This window comes from Ursus maritimus, unplaced genomic scaffold, assembly GCF_017311325.1.
Source record: "Ursus maritimus isolate PB19 unplaced genomic scaffold, ASM1731132v1 scaffold_26, whole genome shotgun sequence".
NCBI classification, from domain to species: domain Eukaryota; kingdom Metazoa; phylum Chordata; class Mammalia; order Carnivora; family Ursidae; genus Ursus; species Ursus maritimus.
Window position 1 is genome coordinate 8,772,817 of NW_024425119.1, and position 22,133 is coordinate 8,794,949.

The window sequence follows — 22,133 nt, forward strand, 5'->3', positions numbered from 1 at the left end:
GGAGAGGGGGACACGGGCTTCAGTTCCGGACTGAGTAAGTCATGGGAATAAAAGACACAGCATAAGAAAAAAAAAAGGTATACGTTAGAAAGAAAATATGGATGGCAATCTATATTCTCAGGGTGAAAAACACTTGTCTAAGCATGAAGCCAAAATCAAACACCATAAAAGATTTCACAACTTGACCAAATAAAAGTCAAAAATTTCCAGGTGGCAAAAACAATTTTAAGCAAACTTGAAGATTGATTTAAACCGGGAAGAAAAACTGACAAAAATGCCAGGCAAAAGTCCTTAATATCCAGAGTTTGTTAATTATTGCTCAATTTGGGACTTTATCAATGTGATTAAGTGAAGGGTCTTGAAATGGGAAGATTATCCTATATTGAAGTGACGTAATCCCAAATGTTCTTGTAAGTGGAAGAAGATCAGAGTCAGAGATATTTGAAGATGTTAACTTGCTGACTTTGTAAACAGAGAAAGGTGTCAGTAGCCAAGGAATTCAGGCGTCAGCTAGAAGCTAGAAGGCAAGGCAACTGATTTCCCCCTAGAAACTCCGGAAATAAAACGGTTCCACCTAGACTTTGATTTTAACCCATTAGGTCCTATTTTGGACTTCTGACTTTCAGAACTATCCAGATAATATCTATCCAGATAATAATCTGTGTTATTTTAAGCCACTAAATTTGTGGCAATTTTTTTTTACAGCAGCAATAAGAGACTAATACACTGAGTAAAATATATTTTAGAATATGCTTTTCTACGGTAAAGCTTAAGCTTGTTGTTTTAATCTCCAATCATGGACCAAAACATTTATAAAATATAATTTAAAAATGACTGGAGGGGCGCCTGGGTGGTGCAGTTGTTGGGCATCTGTCTTCAGCTCAGGGCGTGATCCTGGAGTTCTGGGATTGAGCCCCACATCAGGCTCCTCCACTGGAAGCCTGCTTCTTCCTCTCCCACTCCCCCTGCTTGTGTTCCCTCTCTTTCTGGCTGTTTCTCTCTCTGTCAAATTAATAAATAAAATCTTTTTAAAAAAATGACTGGAAAGGGGTGCCTGGGTGGCTCAGTTGGTTAAGTGTCTGTCTTCAGCTCGTCATGATCTTGGGGTGCTGGGATTGAGTCCCACATTGGGCTCCTTGCTCATCGGGGAGCCTGCTTTTCTCTCTCCTGATCCCCCTCCTCATGCTCTCTTGCATTCTCTCTCTCTCTCCCCCAAATAAATAAACAAAATCTTTTTTAAAAAAATGACTAGAAAGGAACTTTTAAAAAAAGATTTACTTATTTATTTTAGAGAGAAAGGGAGCTTGGGGCCGGGGCAGTGGGAGAGGGAGAGAGGGTTTTTGTTGTTTTTCTTTTTTAAAGATTTTATTTATTTGAGAGAGAGAAATAGAGCGCAAGCTGGGGGAGAGGGAGAAGCAGGCTTCCTGCTGAGCAGGGAGCCCAACATGGGACTCCATTCCAAGACCTTAGGATCATGACCTGAGCCGAAGGCAGACGCTTAACTGACTGAGCCACCCAGGTGCCCCGGGAGAGGGGTCTTAAGCAGATTCTGCACTAAGCGTGGAGCCCGACACGGGGCTTGATCTCACAACCCCAAGATCATAACCTGAGCTGAAACCAAAAGTTGGATGCTTAACTGACTGCACCACCCAGGTGCCCCAAGAAAGCAAGCATTTAGAACAAACAAAATACAAGCATCATTTGTACAATAATAAATTTATCCGATATAACATTACTCTGTCAAATTGCTGTAAACATCCCTTGACACTTACTCTCATTTTCTTCCCTGTGTCCTCAGGTAGCAATTTCCAAAACAGGCATGGGTCTACGACTCACATTTTGAATAGCTTTTGTTTCAGGGGACTTTAAGATTGAGTGGTGTCCACTTGAGGTAAGAGTGCCCAGAGATCTCAGCAGAACATCCAAGCCTGTTTGTGGTCATCACACAGGAGGAGCAAAACGCTTCCTGGGGGGTTTCTGATCACCTGATGCTGACCATTACTGGAAATGCCCCTTTTTGAATATATGGTTATTTGCTGTAGTCCAAAAAAAGTGTCAACAACAGAAATGTATGATTTTAGGAGAATATACAAATGGCTTCCAAAAAAATCAACCTTAATAATCAAAAAAGTAAATTAAGTATAAAGGATCTATCATTTATATCTCATCTTAAAAAGTTAAGGAGAGGTGTCTGGCTGGCTTAGTCCATAGAGCATGCGACTCTTGATCTCGGGTTGTGAGTTTGAGCCCCACATTAGATGTAGAGATTATTTGAAGAAAAAAAAAGTTAAGGATGGAAAAAGTATCCAAGGCTAGCCAGGGTTATTACAACTGAACTCTTACAACTGTTGGCAGTATAAATTGAAATATTATCTAAAATAATTTGTCCAAAAGAATTAAGACCCTTAACAGTCTTTGTGCAATGAAGTAATAGACTTATAATTTAATAAGAATATAATATAAACTGCAGATAAAATTTAATTGGCATGTGATGAAATGCAGCATAATTATTTAGTGTCTAAAGATTAAAAATATTCCTAAATGAGTAAAATATGGTACATGCAAAGTGATATTATTAATAGTCATTAATGTGATTCTAAGAGATTTTATTCATTATTATTTTGCTTTTGTTTTTGGCAATAGGATAAAATATTCAAACTGATAAATGGCAAGAATGAGGTCTTATAGGATATAGAAAAATACTAAAAATATTAACCCTGTGTACCTTCTGGGTTTTCCCCCCAACATCTTATTACTAGTCCTACTCATACTATAGTTCTTGTCATTCTTCACCCACTAAATATAATTATAAATAAATAATATACTTACTAGTAAAATAGCGACCCTGGGTGGTACAGTTGGTTAAATGTTCAACTCTTGGTTTCTGCTCAGGTTGTGATCTCAAGGTTGTGAGATGAGCCCCCTGTTGGGCTCCATGCTTAGTGGGGAGTCTGCTTGAGGGTCTCTCTCCCTCTCCCTCTGCTTCTCCCACTCATGCTCTCTCTCTCTCAAATAAATACAATCTTTAAAAAAAAAGATTTAATTAATTAATTTATTTATTGACAGTGTGCACAAGCAGGGGGAGTGGCAGACAGAGGCAGAGGGAGAAGCACGCTCCCCACTAAGCAAGGAGCCCGACGAGGGGCTCCATTCCAGGACCCTGGGATCATGACCTGAGCCGAAGGCAGACACTTAACTGACTGAGCCACCCAGGTGCCCCATGAAGTTCTCCTTAGTTCTTAGTATAACCATACACAATTCTTTACTTACTTGTAGGACTTTGTTTTGTCACTTCTATACCCTTAATCCTTAGAACAGTTTTCTAGACAATCAGTAAATATTTGTTCACTAACTGACAGAAGCATCCAAATCACTTTGTGCTTTGGTGGTTGTAACTATGTTGTTTTAAGTAACCTTTTTCTGATGGTAAAGCTAATAAATATTTGGGCGCCTGGGTGGCTCAGTCAGGTAAGCGTCTGCCTTCAGCTCAGGTCATGATCCCAGGGTCCTGGGACAGAGCCGCCTGTTGGGTTTTCTGCTCAGTTGGAAGCCTACTTCTGCCTGCCACTCTGCCTGCTCGTGCTCTGTCTCTCTCTCTGTGTCAAATAAATAAATAAAAGTTTTTAAAGAAAATAATATTCATGTCTAAGTTTCTATGCCATTAATTATTTTTTTACATTATTTACGGTTGAATAATATCTAGTTCATAGATGCTGTATAATGTAGTTACCATTATATACAGTCAGGTTATTTTCAAATTTTCTTGATAATAAATAATACTAAAATGAATAAATTTGTAATTCTTTGTCCACTCTCATTACTTAATTCACTCAACCAATATTCACCAAGTGCTCATCACTTGTCCCTGCCCTTTGTAGCTTATATAGTGGCTTAGATATGATATTCCAGAATTAGAATTGCTGATAAGAGGACATGAGTATTTTTTTAAACTGTGGTACAATGTACATAGCACAAACTTTATAATCTTAATCATTTTTTTAAAGTTATTAATCTATTATTTTTTTTTTTGAAATTCTATTTATTTATTTGAGAGAGACAGTGCAAGAGAGAGAGCACAAGCAGGGGGAGAAGCAGAGGGAGAGGGAGAAGCAGGCTCCCCACTGAGCAGGGAACCTGATGCAGGGCTCGATCCCAGGACCCTGGGATCATGACCTGAGCCAAAGGCAGACGCTTAACTGACTGAGCCACCCAGGTGCCCCCCCCTTTTTAATTTATCTCCACACCCGACATGGGGCTCGAACTCACGACCCTGAGATCAAGAGTCACACAGTCCACCCACTGAGCCAGCTGGGCGCCCTGCTATTGTCTTTTCTCATCTTGCCCATTGATAGACTTTTCATTGCTTTAATCTGCTTTTTTTTTCCCAGTGAGGCTGAATATCTTTTATACTTATGATCACAATAATTCTGTTGAACAATATCTTTTTTTGTTCTATTGATTAGAAAACCAAAGGTCAGAGAAACAATTTGTCCAGGACTCCCCAGACGGTGAATGATAGAGCTGGGGTTTTAATCTAAGTGCCTGACCACAGAACCAATTCTATGCTATTTAGCCATATTGCCTCACTTTTCAATTTCTGATTTGGGTTGAAAATGCAGAATCACATGTTTTTGTAAAATCCTTAAAGACAATCCAAGTCAATCTTGTGATTTCATAGGTAAAGAAAGTGAGGCCCAGATAGGTTAACCTTTTCTGAGATCGTAGACCATTTAAATCTTTCTGTTTAAAAAATTTCCATGCTTGGGTATGTATCATAAAACACTGACGCTGAGTGAAACAACCAGGATTACACGGTCATTGGGGGAGCTGGGATTACCTTAGATCTTCGGACTCTTGCTTAATGCGGTGCTTTATCTTGCTATATATATATATTGCTATATTGCATACTCTCGATTATTTTCTTTCTCTTGATTAAACTCCCCTTTAATAAACAAAAATGATAACAATAATTAATGCCAGCTAACTTTTATCAAGTATGTCAAATGACAAAACTAAAACCATTTAGTAACAAGTTTGATGTCTTTTTTTTTTTTTTTGATGTCCTTTATTTAAGAGAAAACAACCATAGATTGGGAGAGTCCAGTGCTTCGCAGCAAAGGGATACTGTTCCCAAGGGATTTGATGCAAGTTTTATAGAGCTTTCTAGAGCTTTAGAAGAGGCAACATGAGAACAGGGCAAGATTGTTGGCTAGGCTGGGGATTTCCTTAGAAGGCTAGCAAGTCCTAATTTCCAGGGAAAGGTGAGCTAGCAAAAGCTGAGCTGGAGGCCTGTGACTGATATATGTTAGATTTTCCTCATAGCTGTTTTCATAAACGCAGGCTAATTTAGCTTTAGGTTTGTGACGTGGGCACCAGGCCACTGGGGTTTGTGGGTCCCGATAGACTAATGAACGTTATCAATGCTTCAGTGGCAGACATTGCCCTGAGCCTGAGTACACGTCATCCCATCAGATCTCCTCAGCACCGTCACAAAGAACGTTTTATTCTTACTTTACAGTTGAGTGACTTGGTCACGCTCACACAACTCATAGTGGCGGAACCTGAATTTAAACCAGTTTGTCTGATTCTGACTTTTTTTTTTTTAGGATTTTATTTATTTGAGAGAAAGAGAGAGAGTGAGAGAGCGAGAGCATGAGCTTTGGGGAGGAGCAGAGGGAGAGGGAAAAGCAGGCTCCTTACAGAGCGAGCCCAATGCAGGGCTCCCTCCCAGGATCTCAAGATCATGACCTGAGCCAAAGGCAGGCGCTTAACCGACTGAGCCACCCAGGCGTCCCTGTTTCTGACACTAAGTCAGAACTAAGTTGAATAAGGAAAAACGAAATGCAACCCACACTTATTGCTGAAAACAGGTGAAGATTATAGATGAGTTGAAAAGTGTTATCTTTTAGCTTTTTAGGATGCAAGCAGGAGGAGATAGAAATGGGAATGGAAGAAACTTGACTATCTAGAAGAATGAGACCTCCGGAATAGCACCAACTCATTTTGTTCATTTATTTGTTGCACAGATATCTACTGAATGTCTACTACTGGCCAGACGCTTTCTTGGGCCGTGGACACACTTAGAGGAAAATACACAGTGGAGATACTTAAATGAAAACACGTGATTCCGATTCCTCAGAAGTATATCGTCTGGGAGGGACAGAGACAAAAGACACAGCGAAATGCAATATAGCAAGTGCTGTAATGGGTGCCCACTCGAGGCCCAGTGGGAAGAAGAAGAAATCTTTAAATCTAGTTTGGTGAGTCAAGAAGTTTTTGCAGTGAAAGTAAACTTTGAACTTGGTCTATGCCAAGGCTCTCAGATGTAATGAGCTCACAGGGAAGACATATAGGTCTGTCTCATTGGAGCATTACACTGCTGATGGTGGGTAGGAGGAAATGAGCCTGGCTAGCGATATTGATGTGGGAAACAAAGGCAAAAGAAATGTAACTGAAATGAAAATCTCCTTACAGCTTGCAGCCCACTGATAGGTACCTGAAACATGCAGAGCGTCACCTTCCCCAAGGAATTCGTGGGGAATTCCTTAATGCTTAAAAGTAACCTGTCTTGGCAGCAGCTGGCCCCCTCAAGGTCCTGAAAGGCTTGCTTCCAGATTCCTTGGAGACTTGCGCTATCCTTAACCCCCACTAATTAAAAAGTATACAGGGGCGCCTGGGTGGCTCAGTCAGTTAAGCGTCTACCTTCTGCTCAGGTCACGATGGGATTGAGTCCTGCATGGGGCTCCTTGCTTAGCGGGGAGCCTGCCTCTCCCTCTGCCTGCCACTCCTCCTGTTTGTGCTCGAGCTCCCTCTGCAAAAAAAAAAAAAAAAAGACTTAAAAAAAATCTTAAAAAAAAATTAAAAAGTATACAGTCACTCTTCACAATCCCAGGATAGCTCTTTCTGCCCACAGACCCCATCCGATGAATAGGGAAGGGCTTAAGGTATGGGCAGGAGAGATAGAAGGCCCTGACTCCCTTGACTGGGCTCCGAAACTATTCCTGGCAGGTGGAGACGCTGAGACAGAGCAGAACAAGAGATAAAGGAATAAACCAAGATGGCACAAGAATCTCAAGGCCACAAGCGTCCCAGTCAGTTCTCAATAAAAGACTGCCACTAAAATCCCTCAGTGGCAACCCATTCATAACCCCTCTCACTCTAGAGAGCTTTTTCTTTCCTTTCTGTTCTCCCCTTCACTTAATAAATATTCACTTCACTTTATCCTTTTGTGTCCATGAGATTCATTCCTCGGTTCTTCAACTCCGTGAGACAAGAACCCTGCAATCCTGCAACAATATGGGTGCCAGACCAATACAGTCTTTAAACGCCAAGCTAACAGGGTGCCTGGGTGGCTCAGTTGGTTAAGCGTCTGCCTTTGGCTCAGGTCATGATCTCAGGGTCCTGGGATCGAGTCCCATGTTGGACTCCCAGCTCAGCTGGTGAGTCTGCTTCTCCTTCTGCTCCTCCCTGCTGCCCATGCGCTCTCTCAAATAAATAAATAAAATCTTTTTTAAAAATTAAAAAAAAAAATAAATGCCACGCTAAAGAGTCTTGACTGTATCCTGTAGATGATGGGAAACTATTATATATTAGATACAACATTTTGTTCTTCCTTTGGGGGAAACAAGGTCTTAGAATAGGTGGTATAAAAGAAGGTAAAATGAAAAAGTCCCTGTTCTCAAAAAGTACGAAAAATAGTTTGGCAAGAAACTGGCTAATTCTTTTATAGCATTTGGAAATCTTCTAGGAGTTTGGTAAGACAACAAAATGCAAAACCAGAAATTGATATATGCTGCCATAAACTTCTCAATAACCTCCATGCCTTTCCACATTAATTCCTTCAGCCTTGAACACGAGATTGTCTTACTGAAAAGTGCCTACTTTCTCAAATTAAAAGGTCAGTTTTTCTTTTCAGTTGAGAAAACAAAAACTTCAGAAGGTTAAGTGATGTGCCCAATTTCATATAACTAAAAAGTAGTAGAATCAGAACTAACCCAGTCAGTTTGAATTTTTTTTTTAAGATTTTGTTTATTTGACACAGAGAGGGGTGGAGAAAGCAAGCACCAGCAGGGAAGGCAGCAGGCAGAGGGAGAAGCAGGCTCCCTGCTGAGCAAGGAGCCTAATGTGGGGCTCAACCCCACAACCCTGGGATCACGAGGACCCTGGGATCATGACTGGATCTGAAGGCAGCCACCTAACCGACTAAGCCACCCAGGTGCCTCTCAGTCTAATTTTCCACTTTTAGTCAGGAAGAGCAAAGTTAGGGGCACCTGGCTGGCTTAGTCAGAAAAACATGTGACTCTTGGTGTTGGGGTCGTGAGTTCAAGCCCCAGGTTGGGTGCAGAGATTACTTAAATAAATAAAACTTTAAATAAAAAGGAAGGGCAAAGTTAGGTGAATAAAATTCAGTCCCTCTTAGAGCTGAAAACAGTGTAGATCGAATTCCTTGGGTGGAATTTTCTCTTCCTGGTTTGGCTTCCCACGCCGCTGTGGATATGGTCTAACAGAAATCTACCTGTGTATTTGTCCAGACTGTCAGTGACAAGACTTTGCATTTTCCTTACTACTCTAGCACCTCTCTCAGAGCCTTGCCCGTAATTTACTTAATAAACATTTACTTAATAAATGTTTGTTACATGAATAAATGCGTGTCTCCTTTCCACTCTGTCTACTGCTGACAAACCTCAGATTTTTGTAGTTAAGTCCATGCAGTGGTAATCTTTACTTTGTGAACTTTCTGAAGGGAAGAGTAGAGCCACAGAAGAGAAAAAAATTCTACGTCCTTTCACATCCAATTGCCTTTGAGGAGCTGGGAAGAGAGCAATTCACACTTGATTATCTTCCAGCAGAGAGATTAGCAGCACCTGGAATGCCGGGCAGTCAGGCGATCGAGCCTTCTCCAGCCCACCAGGCAGCTTTGTCTCCGCTCCGAGGCCATGACTCCTTCCCCGACCGTCTTGGCTCTCCGCCTCCTGCTAACCGTGGCTTTGGGCCAGACATTGCAATTTCAAGAACATGTCTTTCTCCAGTTTCTGGGCTTAGACAAAGTGCCTTCACCCCAGAAGTTCCAACCTGTGCCTTCCATCTTGAAGAAAATTGTCCAGGATCAAGAGGCAGCCGCAACCAATGGGGACTCCCGAGATTTATGCTACGTAAAGGATCTCGGTACCCGTGGGAACATACTCCGACTTCTCCTGGATCAAGGTAAGGAAGCGAGCGTGCTTTCTAGAGAAAAGTCCGGCAGTAGATGGCATGAAGAAAGAAAAGAAGGCGAAGGTAACAATTACCGAGGGGTTTGTAGAAGCACTTGTGCTGGTATTTTACGTATTTTATCTCATTTAATCCCGACCACATCCTGAGATTCCAAAGGCAGGTATTCTTATCAGCTTTTTAACAATAAGGAAAGTCAGTCAGTAGATTAACCCGTATCGTACCGGGAGCACGTGAGCAAAGTCAGGATTCAAAGTAGGTTTTTATCTGAATCGCCGCTTTTGTGCTACAGTTAAAGTGGGAGGAATTCTGGAATTATGGGGTGGAATTATGGCATAGGCTTCACTCTTCAGCCCACACTTTATGTATCGCGGTGCCTTTGGTTGGCAAGCCGGGAGAAGAACATTGTGAGTCCAGTTGGCCCCAGCTCTTGCTTCCCGTCTCCACACCTTCCCACTACTTTTGTTGGGTGGAAATGGCTATTGATAGCCATTGTCATACCCTTTATATGAGGATCTGAGTGCCGTTCAACAATTTATCTAACACCACCCACCAAAATTACCTAGGTCAATTGTTAAAAGTGGATTCTCTAAATAAATAAATAAATAAATAAATAAATAAATAAATAAATAGTTGGTTCTCCTGCCCAGTTCCTGTCCCTTACTCTACCACTCCATTCTTATTCAAAGCCAGAGATGGGTATTGTAATTTGCATTTCTATATAGCTTCCCGGGATGGGGAGTGGGGATCAGAAGAGTAATTGAGGGCCCTGATTGGTTAATTTTACAGTACCCGGAGATAAAATTTGAATATTTATTTGTCCAGGAAGCATTTCTTGGATACCTACTATGTGCTGGGAACTGGGTATTGCCATAGGAATGTAGAAATTAAAGATAAAGTCTGCCCTTTAAGAGTTTATAAAAGGTAAAAGAAAAAGTTTATAGAAGGCAAATAGACAAACATAAGACTTCCATACTTTATGCTAAGTATTATTATGTTAAAGACTCAAGCGTTGAGAGTGGGCATTCTGGGAAAATTTCCTGGAGGAAGGTTAAAAGGTGTGGGAAGCTGGTTTGAAGAATGTTCCATGGAAAGAGTAGAAAACAGCTAAGAATTCTTCCCTTCCTCCCCCATGGAAAAAAATTTGATTTTTGTGATGACCATAATCCTATCAAATGATAGAGGAAAAAGGCATAATCTTGCCATCACCCCTCCCTAACCTCCACCTAGAGAAAACCATCATTAGTAGTTTACATGCATATTCTTCCAGACCTTTCTTCTTTGCATAATATTTACAGTAGAAACTTGTATTTTTTTAATAAATGGGGTCATACTCTACATTTCTCAAGTATTATGAATATCTCATACAAATCAGAACTAAAAGTCACAATGATCTCATTTTAATGGCTGCACACTATTCCATTGTATAAACATGCTATAATCTATGTAACTGATACCCTGTTGATGAGTATGGACATAATATAAATAATACAGCTTTACATCAAACTTGTGTGTGTGTGTGTGTGTGTGTGTGTGAGTGTGTGTACACTTTTTCTATTTCCCTAGGATAAATTCTTAGAAGGGGATTATTGGATCAGAGAAGGTACATTTGTACTTTCTATAGAGCAAGTGTCTTCCAAAATTTACACCCCATCATGAATGTTTAAGAATTCTCACTTTCCCACAATTTGACAGCAGTCTTTATAGAAATATTATAGAAACTTAGTGAAGTATAACATACATACAGAAAAGTGCACAAATCATAGAGAACAGCTCAGTGAATTTTCACAGAATAATCGGCACCCAGATGGAGAAACTGAATGGAGCAGTGACCCTCTGAGGATGCTTCATGCCCCCTTCTGGTTAATCACAACTCCTCTGCAAGAGTAACTTTCATCCTGTAACATTACCAATCAGTTCTGCCTGTTTCTGAACTTCATGTAAATGGAAATGTGAAATGTATTCTTTTTTTCTGTCTGGCTTCTTTCACTCAAAATTGTATTTGTGAGATTTATCCATGGTGTGTGTATTTACAGCTCATTCTCATTGCTTACAGTATTTCATTCTGTGAATATATTACAATGTACTTACTTATCCCTGCTATGCTGGAAGGCTGTTGAGTGACAATACTCTTTTAGCTTTTAAATTTTGTTAATCTGGTAGCAAAACATAATCTCATTGTTTTGGTTTTTATTTCTTTAATAAGGTGGAATGCATTTTTAAATGAATAATGAATCTTTTTTTTTTTTTTTATCAAACAATTGACTATACCCACTGGCCATTTTCTATTAAGGAGTCTTCTTTTCCGGGGCGCCTGGGTGGCACAGCAGTTAAGCGTCTGCCTTCGGCTCAGGGCGTGATCCTGGCGTTCTGGGATCGAGCCCCACATCAGGCTCCTCTGCTATGAGCCTGCTTCTTCCTCTCCCACTCCCCCTGCTTGTGTTCCCTCTCTCGCTGGCTGTCTCTATCTCTGTTGAATAAGTAAAAAAATCTTAAAAAAAAAAAAAAAAGGAGTCTTCTTTTCCTTTATGACTTGTAAGCCTTCTTGATCATTTGTAAAAGCTCTTTCAAATTAAGGATTTTAACTCATGCGTATTATACGTTTTCTTGGTTGTTCTTTGTGGTTTTAATTTTGTTAATGATGTCTTTTGAATATAGAAGTTTTTGTTATCTTCCTGCTCTCGCATCTGTCCATCCTTTCCATTCTGGCTTTTGGATTTTCTTTTTTTCTTTTATGCTTAAGGAATCTGATTTAGTGCTAGGAAGAGGAAGGGAGACTCATAGGTTAGAATTCTAGCCTGGAACAGGAGAGCTCAGTTTCAGAGAAGTGGAGAAGTACTGTGAAGACATCTCTGCACTTGACAGTTAGCCAACCTTTAAGAAAGATGTTTCGGTGGAATAGGGAGGGGTGAAAGCTGGAAAGTAACAGAAGAATATGAAGAGGTAGAGACAGCAAATATAGACGTACCTTTTTAAAAGATGGTCAATGAAAAGAAAGAAAAAGATGATAAGGTAGGCTTGAAGAGGATGCTGGGTAATTTCAAAGGCTTCTTAATTTTATTGTTTTTTAAATGAGACTTGAGAATAAAGAGACTAGAGACTGAAGGGGGAATGGTTAGAATGTTAGGGTTTCTTAGGGGGGGCTTTCTGTTTTTCTGTTTTGTTTTTTTAAAGTAATCTGCATTGATCTAAAGTGGGTCTTGGGGCGCCTGGGTGGCTCAGTCGTTAAGCGTCTGCCTTCGGCTCAGGGCGTGATCCTGGCGTTATGGGATCGAGCCCCACATCGGGCTCCTCCGCTGGGAGCCTGCTTCTTCCTCTCCCACTCCCCCTGCTTGTGTTCCCTCTCTCGCTGGCTGTCTCTATCTCTGTCAAATAAATAAAATCTTTAAAAAAAAATAAAAAATAAAGTGGGGCTTGAACTCATGACCCTGAGATCAAGAGTCACCTGCTCTACTGACTGAACCAGCCAGGCACTGCTGAAATGTTTGGGCTTCTGTTGTAATTTCTCCATAAACTGAATGGTCTTAGAAAATCCCTAGTTATGGTTGGGACGCCTGGGTGGTTCAGTTGGGTGAGCATCTGATGCTTGATTGCGGCTCAGGTCATGATCTCAAGGTGGTAAGATGGATCCTGCCTCAGGCTCTTGCTAGATGTGGAGCCTGCTTAAGATTCTCTCTCTCCCTCTCCCCCCCCCATTCCCCCTAAAAACAAAATCCCTACTTAGGGTGGAGACACCCTACCTAAAAATATGGTGGCATTAGACCAAAGAAGTTATTTGTGCAGGGGGAGAAATTGAAGCTGGGGAGAGAAAAGGTAAAAGTAAGCTCTGTTGGGCCTTTTCCTAAAGGAATAGGTAAGGTTTGACAATCTGGGCAGAGAAGTCAGCTTTGAAAACAGGGGGTGTTCATCTACAATGACAAAAGGTAAGAGAAAGGGGTCCATGTGCAGAAGCTGGAGAGTCACACTGCACCTCAATATTCAGTCTAGTGGGAGATGACATTTGCAGAGACCCGGACCAGAAGTTGTTGACGTTGACAACTTTAGATAAGGAATCATCTAAGGATGAAACATACAGGACTTCAGAGGGCCCGTCTGGGCTAGATGAGAGGAGCTTGTTTGGAAGTCAATCTAAGTAGTTAATTTTTTTTTTTTTTGAGATTTTTATTTATTTATTTGACAGAGAGAGACAGCCAGCAAGAGAGGGAACACAAGCGGGGGGAGTGGGAGAGGAAGAAGCAGGCTCCCAGGAGAGGAGCCTGACGTGGGGCTCGATCCCAGAACGCTGGGATCACGCCCTGAGCCGAAGGCAGACGCTTAACCACTGCGCCACCCAGGCGCCCCCTAAGTAGTTAATTTTTGGCCAGCAACACCTGACAGCCTAGGATGTTCTTAAACATTTCTGTGCCATGGGTCCCTTTGGCCATTCTATTGAAGCTGATAGACCCCTTCTCAGAGTAATGGTTTACATGCCTAAAATAAAATATTTAAGATTTCCAAGGAAATCGGGTCCCTGGGTGGCTCAGATGATTAAGTGTCTGCCTTCAACTCGGGTCATGATTCCAGTTCTGGGATTGAGTCTTGTGTGGAGCTCTCTGCTAAACGGGAGTCTGCTTCACCCTCTGCCCCTCCCTGCATGCTCATGCTCTCTCTCTCAAATAAATAAGTAAATAATCTTTTTAAAAAAGATCCCAAGGGGGGCACCTGGGTGGCGCAGTCGTTAAGCGTCTGCCTTCGGCTCAGGCTGTGATCCCAGCGTTCTGGGATCGAGTCCCACATCAGGCTCCTACGCTAGGAGCCTGCTTCTTCCTCTCCCACTCCCCCTGCTTGTGTTCCCTCTCTCTCTGGCTGTCTCTCTCTGTCAAATAAATAAATAAAATCTTAAAAAAAAAAGATCCCATGGAAATCAATTTAATACAGAAATACATTTATAAAAATATTTTAAACCAAATGTGTGTACGACATACACAGATGCATTTATTAATGCAATAAATAACAAGATCCAGGATTGGGACTATATTTACCATAAATTCAAAGTAGCGTGAGTGTAAACGTTATTTTAAGATATTTGCAACAACTTAATCTACGAACATGACTATGATTTTTATTGGTAACAGTGATATAGGTCCTGATAATATTATTGGGATTTGTTACCTATATTCATAGTTAAAAGAAATGCTAGATTTCATTTAGAGTTCCTTGAAAATAAAGATGTAATTCCTTTTCCCATCCAAGTTCATGGACCTTCTAAATTCTATCCAGGACCCCTTGGGGACCTGCCGATGTGAAAATAAGAACCTCTGGCCTTGAGTGAGGAGTGAGAGAAACAAATCCTCCCAATGGTAGGGTTGGAGTACAACTGATAATTTCCTGCCCTTAGTTTGCATATGTAGATATCACATAACATTTGACATTTATATCACACCGGTGGATCTGAAGTGACATATGTTATGGTGACTCACATCTCTGTTCCCATCTAGGTCTCTTTCTTGACTCCGAGAAGCTTCCTCAAGCCTCCTCCTGCCTGCAGAAGCTGCTTCACTTTAACCTGTCTGCCATTCAAGATAAGGAGCAGTTGACAATGGCCCAGCTGGGCCTGGATTTGGGGCCCAACACTTACTATAAGCTGGGACCGGAACTGGAGTTGGCTCTGTCCCTGGTTCAGGAGCCTCACGTGTGGGGCCAGTCCATCCCCAGACCAGGTAAAATGCTTGTGTTACAGTCAGTACCATGGCCTCAAGGTGTTGTGCACTTCAACCTGCTGGACGTGGCTAAGGATTGGAGTAACAACCCCCGGAAGAACTTAGGCTTGTTGCTAGAGATACTGGTCAAAGGAAACAGCAAATCGGGGGTGAATTTTCAGCTTCAGGACACCTGTGCCGGGCTGAGACAGTCCCTTCATGCTTCCCTGCTGGTGGTGACTCTCAACCCTGAGCAATGCCACCCGTCATCCCGAAGAAGGAGGGAAGCCATCGCTGCCCCTGAGGCTTCTTGCAAGAGCCTCTGCCATCGTCACCAGCTGTTCGTCAACTTCCGGGACTTAGGTTGGCACAAGTGGATTATTGCTCCCAAAGGGTTCATGGCAAACTATTGCCATGGAGATTGTCCTTTCTCGCTGACCACCTCCCTCAACAGTTCCAATTATGCTTTCATGCAAGCACTGATGCACGCAGTTGACCCAGAGATCCCCCAGGCTGTCTGTATCCCCACCAAGCTGTCCCCCATTTCCATGCTCTATCAGGACAATGATGACAATGTCATTTTACGACATTATGAAGACATGGTGGTGGACGAATGTGGATGTGGGTAGGCTCTTAGAAACAGAAGGGGTGTTCTTAGCTTGAATCTTCTAATAAAACTAGCAACATGGTTTATGACTTCTTGGATCTGAAATATTTGTGTTTACAGTTTGTCTTCCTGGAAAAACCACCATGATTAATGATCTCCCTAATTACACACACACACACACACACACACACACACTCTCTCAGCCCTAATGATCTCACAGTCATGATGCACTTGACAGTACATTAGACTCTAGATAGAAGGACACTTCCATTTATTGGTGGCCTATTATAGGCAGGCATTATTATTCTATGTGTTACTTATAAACATCATTTTAGGATGTTTCTTGAGGTAGGCCTTATTATTCATATTTCATAGAGAAGATGAATAATAAATTTCCCTAAAGTTATCAACCTCCTCTGAGAGATCTCACAGACTAACAATGTTACTTAAAAAAAAATTAACCAAGTGCCTCACTTGGTTAAGTGGTGGACTCTTGACCTCAGCTCAGGTCATGATACCAGGGTTCTGGGATCAAGCCCCGAGTTGGGCTCCACTGTCAATGGGGAGTCAGTCTACTTGAAGATTCTCTCTCTCCCTCTCAATTAAATGCTTCCCCCGCTCACACACACACACTCTGTCTCTCAAATAAATAAATACATCTTCAAAAAATTATTTTGAGATAATACAAAATAATATGAAAAATATTATCAAAACAGTACCTGATATCTGCATTTCCTTCTGGTCTTTTATTGTTGTTATATATGATTTTTATAGCTCAGATCACACTATATATATAATTTTGTGTTTTTCTGTACTCAACATTACCATAGGAATTTTTTTCAAATCACCAACATGCTGTATTTAATGGCTATATTATATATGGTTATTTAGATACAGATTTTACTTAAGAGAGTGTTTATCATGGGGCTTTACATTGTTTGCAGTTTTCGTGGTGGAATAGTGTTAGGACTTTTTGTTCATGTGTCATTGTCAATCTTTTGTCCCCACTTAGAAAAATTTTAGACATGGAATCACAGTCAAAGGTTTAAATTGACTTCTGGGGTAAAATGTAACATTCACACAGACTTCAAATACAAAACTCTAGGCTTGGCAGGATACTTTGGGTTGGACCAGGAAGTATGAATTCACTCATTTCCCCTGTTGGGAGAACTAAAGTGAAAGTTTGTGAATCACTGCTTTATTTAGTCCTTTCTATAATGCCATTTGTCACTGTCTTCTGTCAACTTCATCACTCTCACCTGGGTTACTGCCACAACTTTTAACTTAATTTTTGTTTTTATTTTTAGGTTTTTTAAAATGTCGATTATTATAATTTAACTATATTACAAATACACATAAAGATGCCTATATAACCCTCCCAGTCTTTTTTCCCATTCTCCTAATGAAACCACCATCCTGAAGTTGACATGTCTTTCCCACTCCCACCCTATAATTTTACTACTATGCTTAGAACCATAAATAGTATAAAGCATTGCTGCATAAATATGTAAACTTTATAGAAACAATATTGGAGTAAATTTTTCTACCACTTTTTTTCCCCTTTATTATTTCAGAGATTCTTAGAGATTGATACAGTTGGGATATAATTGATTTTTTCCCCCACTGCTGAGTAGTAATCCATGACATGTATATTTCACAATAGATTTATCTGTTATTGAACACTGAGGGCATTCACAAACTGCTACAATCATTTCAATAGAATGGACACAATTTTTTTTTCTTGGCAATCTCCTCCTCTAGCTAAGACTTCAGTGTAGCACAGCAGTCACCCGGTAATTTATAAGGAGAATGGAGAAGAGGCTACAGAACTTGTAGCAACTCTGAATGCATGTCCTTGAACGTAAAACTGATCTATAAAAAGCACCTTGTCAAATGCATCGTTGGAACCAGAAACACTGTTCTGACAGATATCGGGGGGAGATTGGCTTTAGACATATCATTTAGAACAAGTTAGTGGAACAATCAGGATGTTGTCAACATAACCTACGTCAATACGTTTACAGAAGCACTTTCAAATTATATTTGTTGAAGAAAGAGCTAAGCAATCAATGTAACAGAAGAAAGATAGATGGCTGCTTTGGTAAAGGTGACAATACTTTGGGGGGGGGGGGCTACTGCGGTCCCAGCATTCTTGGTAGTGCATTCAGCCTTGAACCAGTGAGTCTGATTAACATAAAATTCATACAATGTCACCTGCAAACCAGTCATCAATATACAGGCTTCCAGTAAGATGCTAAGGGAAAAGGGTTGGCCAGCATAGTAGCTTTGATGGAAAAGTGCACATGGAAAGCAAGTTATCATAAGAATATGTATTGGGAAATCAGAGGAAGGGAATTAGTTAAATGATCTAAATGGCAAGATTGATTAACCCCCAGGTCCAGATACTAGAGGACTTCTAGTCATTTCAGATCATACCCTCCCATTAATATTCTTTAATCAGGCAACGATATGCTTGCTTGAATAATGGCTTTTCTTATGATAATATCACTTGCTAAGCTTGTTTTATTGAATAAATAAACTGCTCATATTCATTGGGATGATCCCAAATCACGTCAGACGAACATTACAAATCATCTTGTAGTGGCAACCCTCTCGGGTCCCCTGCCTCTTCGGGAGCTTTGTACCATCACTTTACTATCCCTCAATAAGCCTTGCTTTGCTGCCAGAAAAACGCCTCAAAAAACAAAACCAAATCATCTTGTAGTGTAGATTATTTCTGAACTAAATTATCTCTACAGTTTTATTTCATTGAAATAAAATTTTATACACCATCATTTTTTGATGATATAAAGTATACTTACTAAACTTTAGTATCAGCATAACAATAACTTATATAGTATACTGTATAGTATTGTGGGGGGAAAACCTGGTTATTCAATCTTCTCCTTGACTGAGTTCTATGTAAGTAGAAATTTACTATAAGGACTACTTTTAGTACAAAAGGTACTCTGAGCCAAAAGTGTTTTGAGATAATTTGAGATTTTAGAAGAGAGATTCACAAAATCAAGATGGGTTCTTTAAATCAACTGGCATTAAAATATTAGAAGAGAAATAGTAATAATTAGGGGTGTCTGGGTGGCTCAGTCAGTTGCCTATCTTCAGCTCAGGTCATGATTTCTGAGTCCTGGGATCGAGTCCCGCATGGGGCTTCCTGCTAGGTGGGGAGTCTGCTTCTCTCTTTCTCTCTCTCTCTCTCCTTCTGTCCCTCCCCACCACCTGTTCTTTCTCTCTCTCTCTCAAATAAACTAAAAATAAATCTTTAAAAAATAAAAAATAAATAAAATTAAAAAAAAATAGTAGTAATTATAAAATGCCATTATGCCACTGTTAGTGGTATTAACCAAAGTATTGAGCAGTGAAAATATTAAAGAAGTAATACTCTGAGATTAGAATGGGGAAAAAATGGATGTTTGAATTAAATTTAAAGTACTCATTGATAATTAAGAAACAATTGGGTCTACGTTATAGTAATTCTTGGGGACATGGAACACACAACTAAATAGAGTCTTTTATATGCAGACAATCCTCCGCATTTAAGGGAAAAATTCAATCACTTTCAGAACTCCTGGACTCCTCATTTCTCTGGGGCCTTTCCATTGCCCTGTCTGCTTTATACGTAGGAAAGTGAGCACTGACTTAAGTGTACCATTACCCTCTACCGGGAAAAGCAAAGGAGAGGGGCCTACAGAAAACTAGAGTCTAGGGATGTCTGGGTGGCTCAGTCGATTAAGCGTCTGCCTTCAGCTCAGGTCATGATCCCAGGGTCCTGGGATAGAGTTGGACTCCCTGCTCAGCGGGGAACCTGCTTCTCCCTCTGCCTGCTGCTCCCCCAGCTTGCACTGGCTCTCTCTGTGACAAATAAATAAATAAAATCGTAAAGAAAAGAAAAGAAAAAAGAAAAGACAACAAAAGAAAACAAAAGAAAAGAAAACAAGAAAAGAAAAGAAAAGAAAAGAAAAAAGAAAAGAAAACTAGAGTCTAGTGAGGGCTGTTCCCCAGGGAACAGGAACAAGGCTAAAGCTGGTCAGCTGTATGGAAGGCCAGTACATCTAGATAGATGAGAGATGATAGATAGATAGATAGATAGATAGATAGATGATTGATAGATAGATGATTGATAGATAGAATGATGATAGATAGATAGATAGATAGATAGATAGATAGATAGATGATTGATAGATAGATGATAGATAGATGATAGACAGATAGATGATAGATAGATGATAGATAGATGATAGATAGATAGATAGATGATTGATAGATAGATAGATAGATAGATGATTGATAGATAGATGATAGATAGATGATAGATAGATAGATAGATAGAATAGATAGATGATTGATAGATAGATGATAGATAGATAGATAGATAGATAGATAGATAGATAGATAGATAGATGATAGATAGATAGATAGATAGATAGATAGATAGATGATTGATAGATGATAGATAGATGATAGATAGGTAGATAGATAGATAGATGATAGATAGATGATAGATAGATAGATGATAGATAGATAGATAGATAGATAGATGATAGATAGATGATTGATAGATAGATGATAGATAGATGATAGATAGATAGATAGATAGATAGATGATAGATAGATAGATGATAGATAGATAGATAGATAGATGATAGATAGATAGATAGATAGATAGATAGATAGATAGATGATAGATAGATGATAGATAGATAGATGATAGATAGATAGATAGATAGATGATAGATAGATAGATAGATAGATAGATAGATAGATGATTGATAGATGATAGATAGATGATAGATAGATAGGTAGATAGATAGATAGATGATAGATAGATGATAGATAGATAGATGATAGATAGATAGATAGATAGATAGATAGATGATAGATAGATGATTGATAGATAGATGATAGATAGATGATAGATAGATAGATAGATAGATAGATGATAGATAAGATGATAGATAGATAGATAGATGATAGATAGATAGATAGATAGATAGATAGATAGATAGATGATAGATAGATGATAGATAGATAGATGATAGATAGATAGATAGATGATAGATAGATAGATAGATAGATAGATAGATAGATAGATAGATGATAGATAGATAGATGATAGATATTCCAGGATCTCTGTTTCAGGTCCCCAAACCTGTCATCCTGATGAGGAGAACAAAGGCAAGAGAAATGTAGCCGAAATTAAATCTCCTACAGCTTGCAGCCCACTGATAGATATCAGAGACATGCTGAGCGTGACCTTCCTCAAGGAGTCATGGCTGCCTTAATGTCTTCACGCTTATGTGTTATTAGATTTTCCTGGGACCTGACTTGGCGCCTGTTTGCAGTACAGCTTTGACTTCAGCGCTCCTGCTCTCCCTGCCAGCAGCCTGCGCAGCCTCTTACTCGTGGTCTCTCTTACCTTACACCTGAGCTCTTTGGGCTCGTTGCAAGGGTGTATCAAAAGCCCAGCTGACGACGATTTCTGAGGCTGCCTTGCTAAATTTACTTCTGAACTGAATGGAATTGTTACTGCTAGATTTCCTTAGTCTGCTAAGGATTTTGATTTGGGTTCTGTGCTTAACACATTTATATTATTATTTTTTTTAAAGATTTATTTCTTTTGGGGGGGGGAAGGGCAGAGAGAGAGAGGGAGAGAGAGAGAGAATCTCAGTCAGACTCCCCGCTGAATCCTGAGCCCAACGTGGGGCTCCATCCCACGACCCTGAGATCATGACCTGAGCCGAAATCAAGAGTCGGCCACTTAACTGACCGAGCCACCCAGGGGCCGCTATATTATTTTTAAAAGTTATTTAAAACTATTAGGAGGGTAGCTATTTCCTTCTGCTTGCAGTTCTGTTGTTGTTGGCAGGATTGTTCACTCTGAGTTAATGAAGTTTTCTCCTGAGGCCATTATGCCCAGGGCTAGAGAAGAACATGCATGACTGGCTTCATGGCTTTGGGACACACATCCTCTTTCTCTGCTAGAACATTCATTGTCTGGCAAATTGGTCTACAAATAGGCATGGGCCCTGTAAGTCACGTTTATGCTCTGATTTGGGCAGGGTGGCACAGGGTAGGACTTCTTATTCCAAAATGTAAATAAATTATGAACCGAGGTGTACGGCTATTTCAGAGCATTTCAAGACCAGTAGTCTTATATATTGGCAGGTCTGTCCACCCACTTACGGGCCAGTTCGGTTTGAAACTTCACCATCTGTTTAATTCATGTCAATTCAGTTGTTTCTTTTTTTTTTTTTTAAGATTTTATTTATTTATTCGACAGAGATAGAGACAGCCAGCGAGAGAGGGAACACAAGCAGGGGGAGTGGGAGAGGAAGAAGCAGGCTCACAGCAGAGGAGCCTGATGTGGGGCTCGATCCCAGAACGCCGGGATCACGCCCTGAGCCGAAGGCAGACGCTTAACCGCTGTGCCACCCAGGCGCCCCATGTCAATTCAGTTTGATGCTTATGGAATGCCCTGAAAGGTAGAAAGAAAGGCACAGTGTCTGCTGTCGGGTCGTTTTGCCATAACATGATGCATTCCAAAATCAAGTCAGGTCTAAATTTTGTTTCTTTTAAAATAAAAAATGAGGCATAAATATCAGGACACCAAGGGTTACTCA

At 40.3% G+C, this 22,133-nt stretch overlaps 1 protein-coding gene across 1 annotated transcript; it reads left to right on the top strand.

Annotated features, from left to right (window-relative positions):
• Positions 1–8,936: 8,936 nt before the first annotated feature.
• GDF3 (growth differentiation factor 3) lies at positions 8,937–15,519 on the top strand. The gene is made up of 2 exons (XM_008697514.1): positions 8,937–9,204; positions 14,688–15,519. The coding sequence occupies exons 1-2, from the start codon at positions 8,937–8,939 to the stop codon at positions 15,515–15,517; spliced, it is 1,098 nt and encodes a 365-aa protein (XP_008695736.1). The 3' UTR covers positions 15,518–15,519.
• The last annotated feature ends 6,614 nt before the right edge of the window (positions 15,520–22,133 follow it).

What these genes read in the sequence shown, in the direction of transcription:
- GDF3 (XM_008697514.1), top strand. Translation starts at nt 8,937, where the DNA reads ATGACTCCTTCCCCGACCGTCTTGGCTCTCCGCCTCCTGCTAACCGTG. An exon ending in CCGACTTCTCCTGGATCAAG is followed by an intron (nt 9,205 to 14,687) that starts GTAAGGAAGCGA and finishes GTTCCCATCTAG; the next exon opens with GTCTCTTTCTTGACTCCGAG.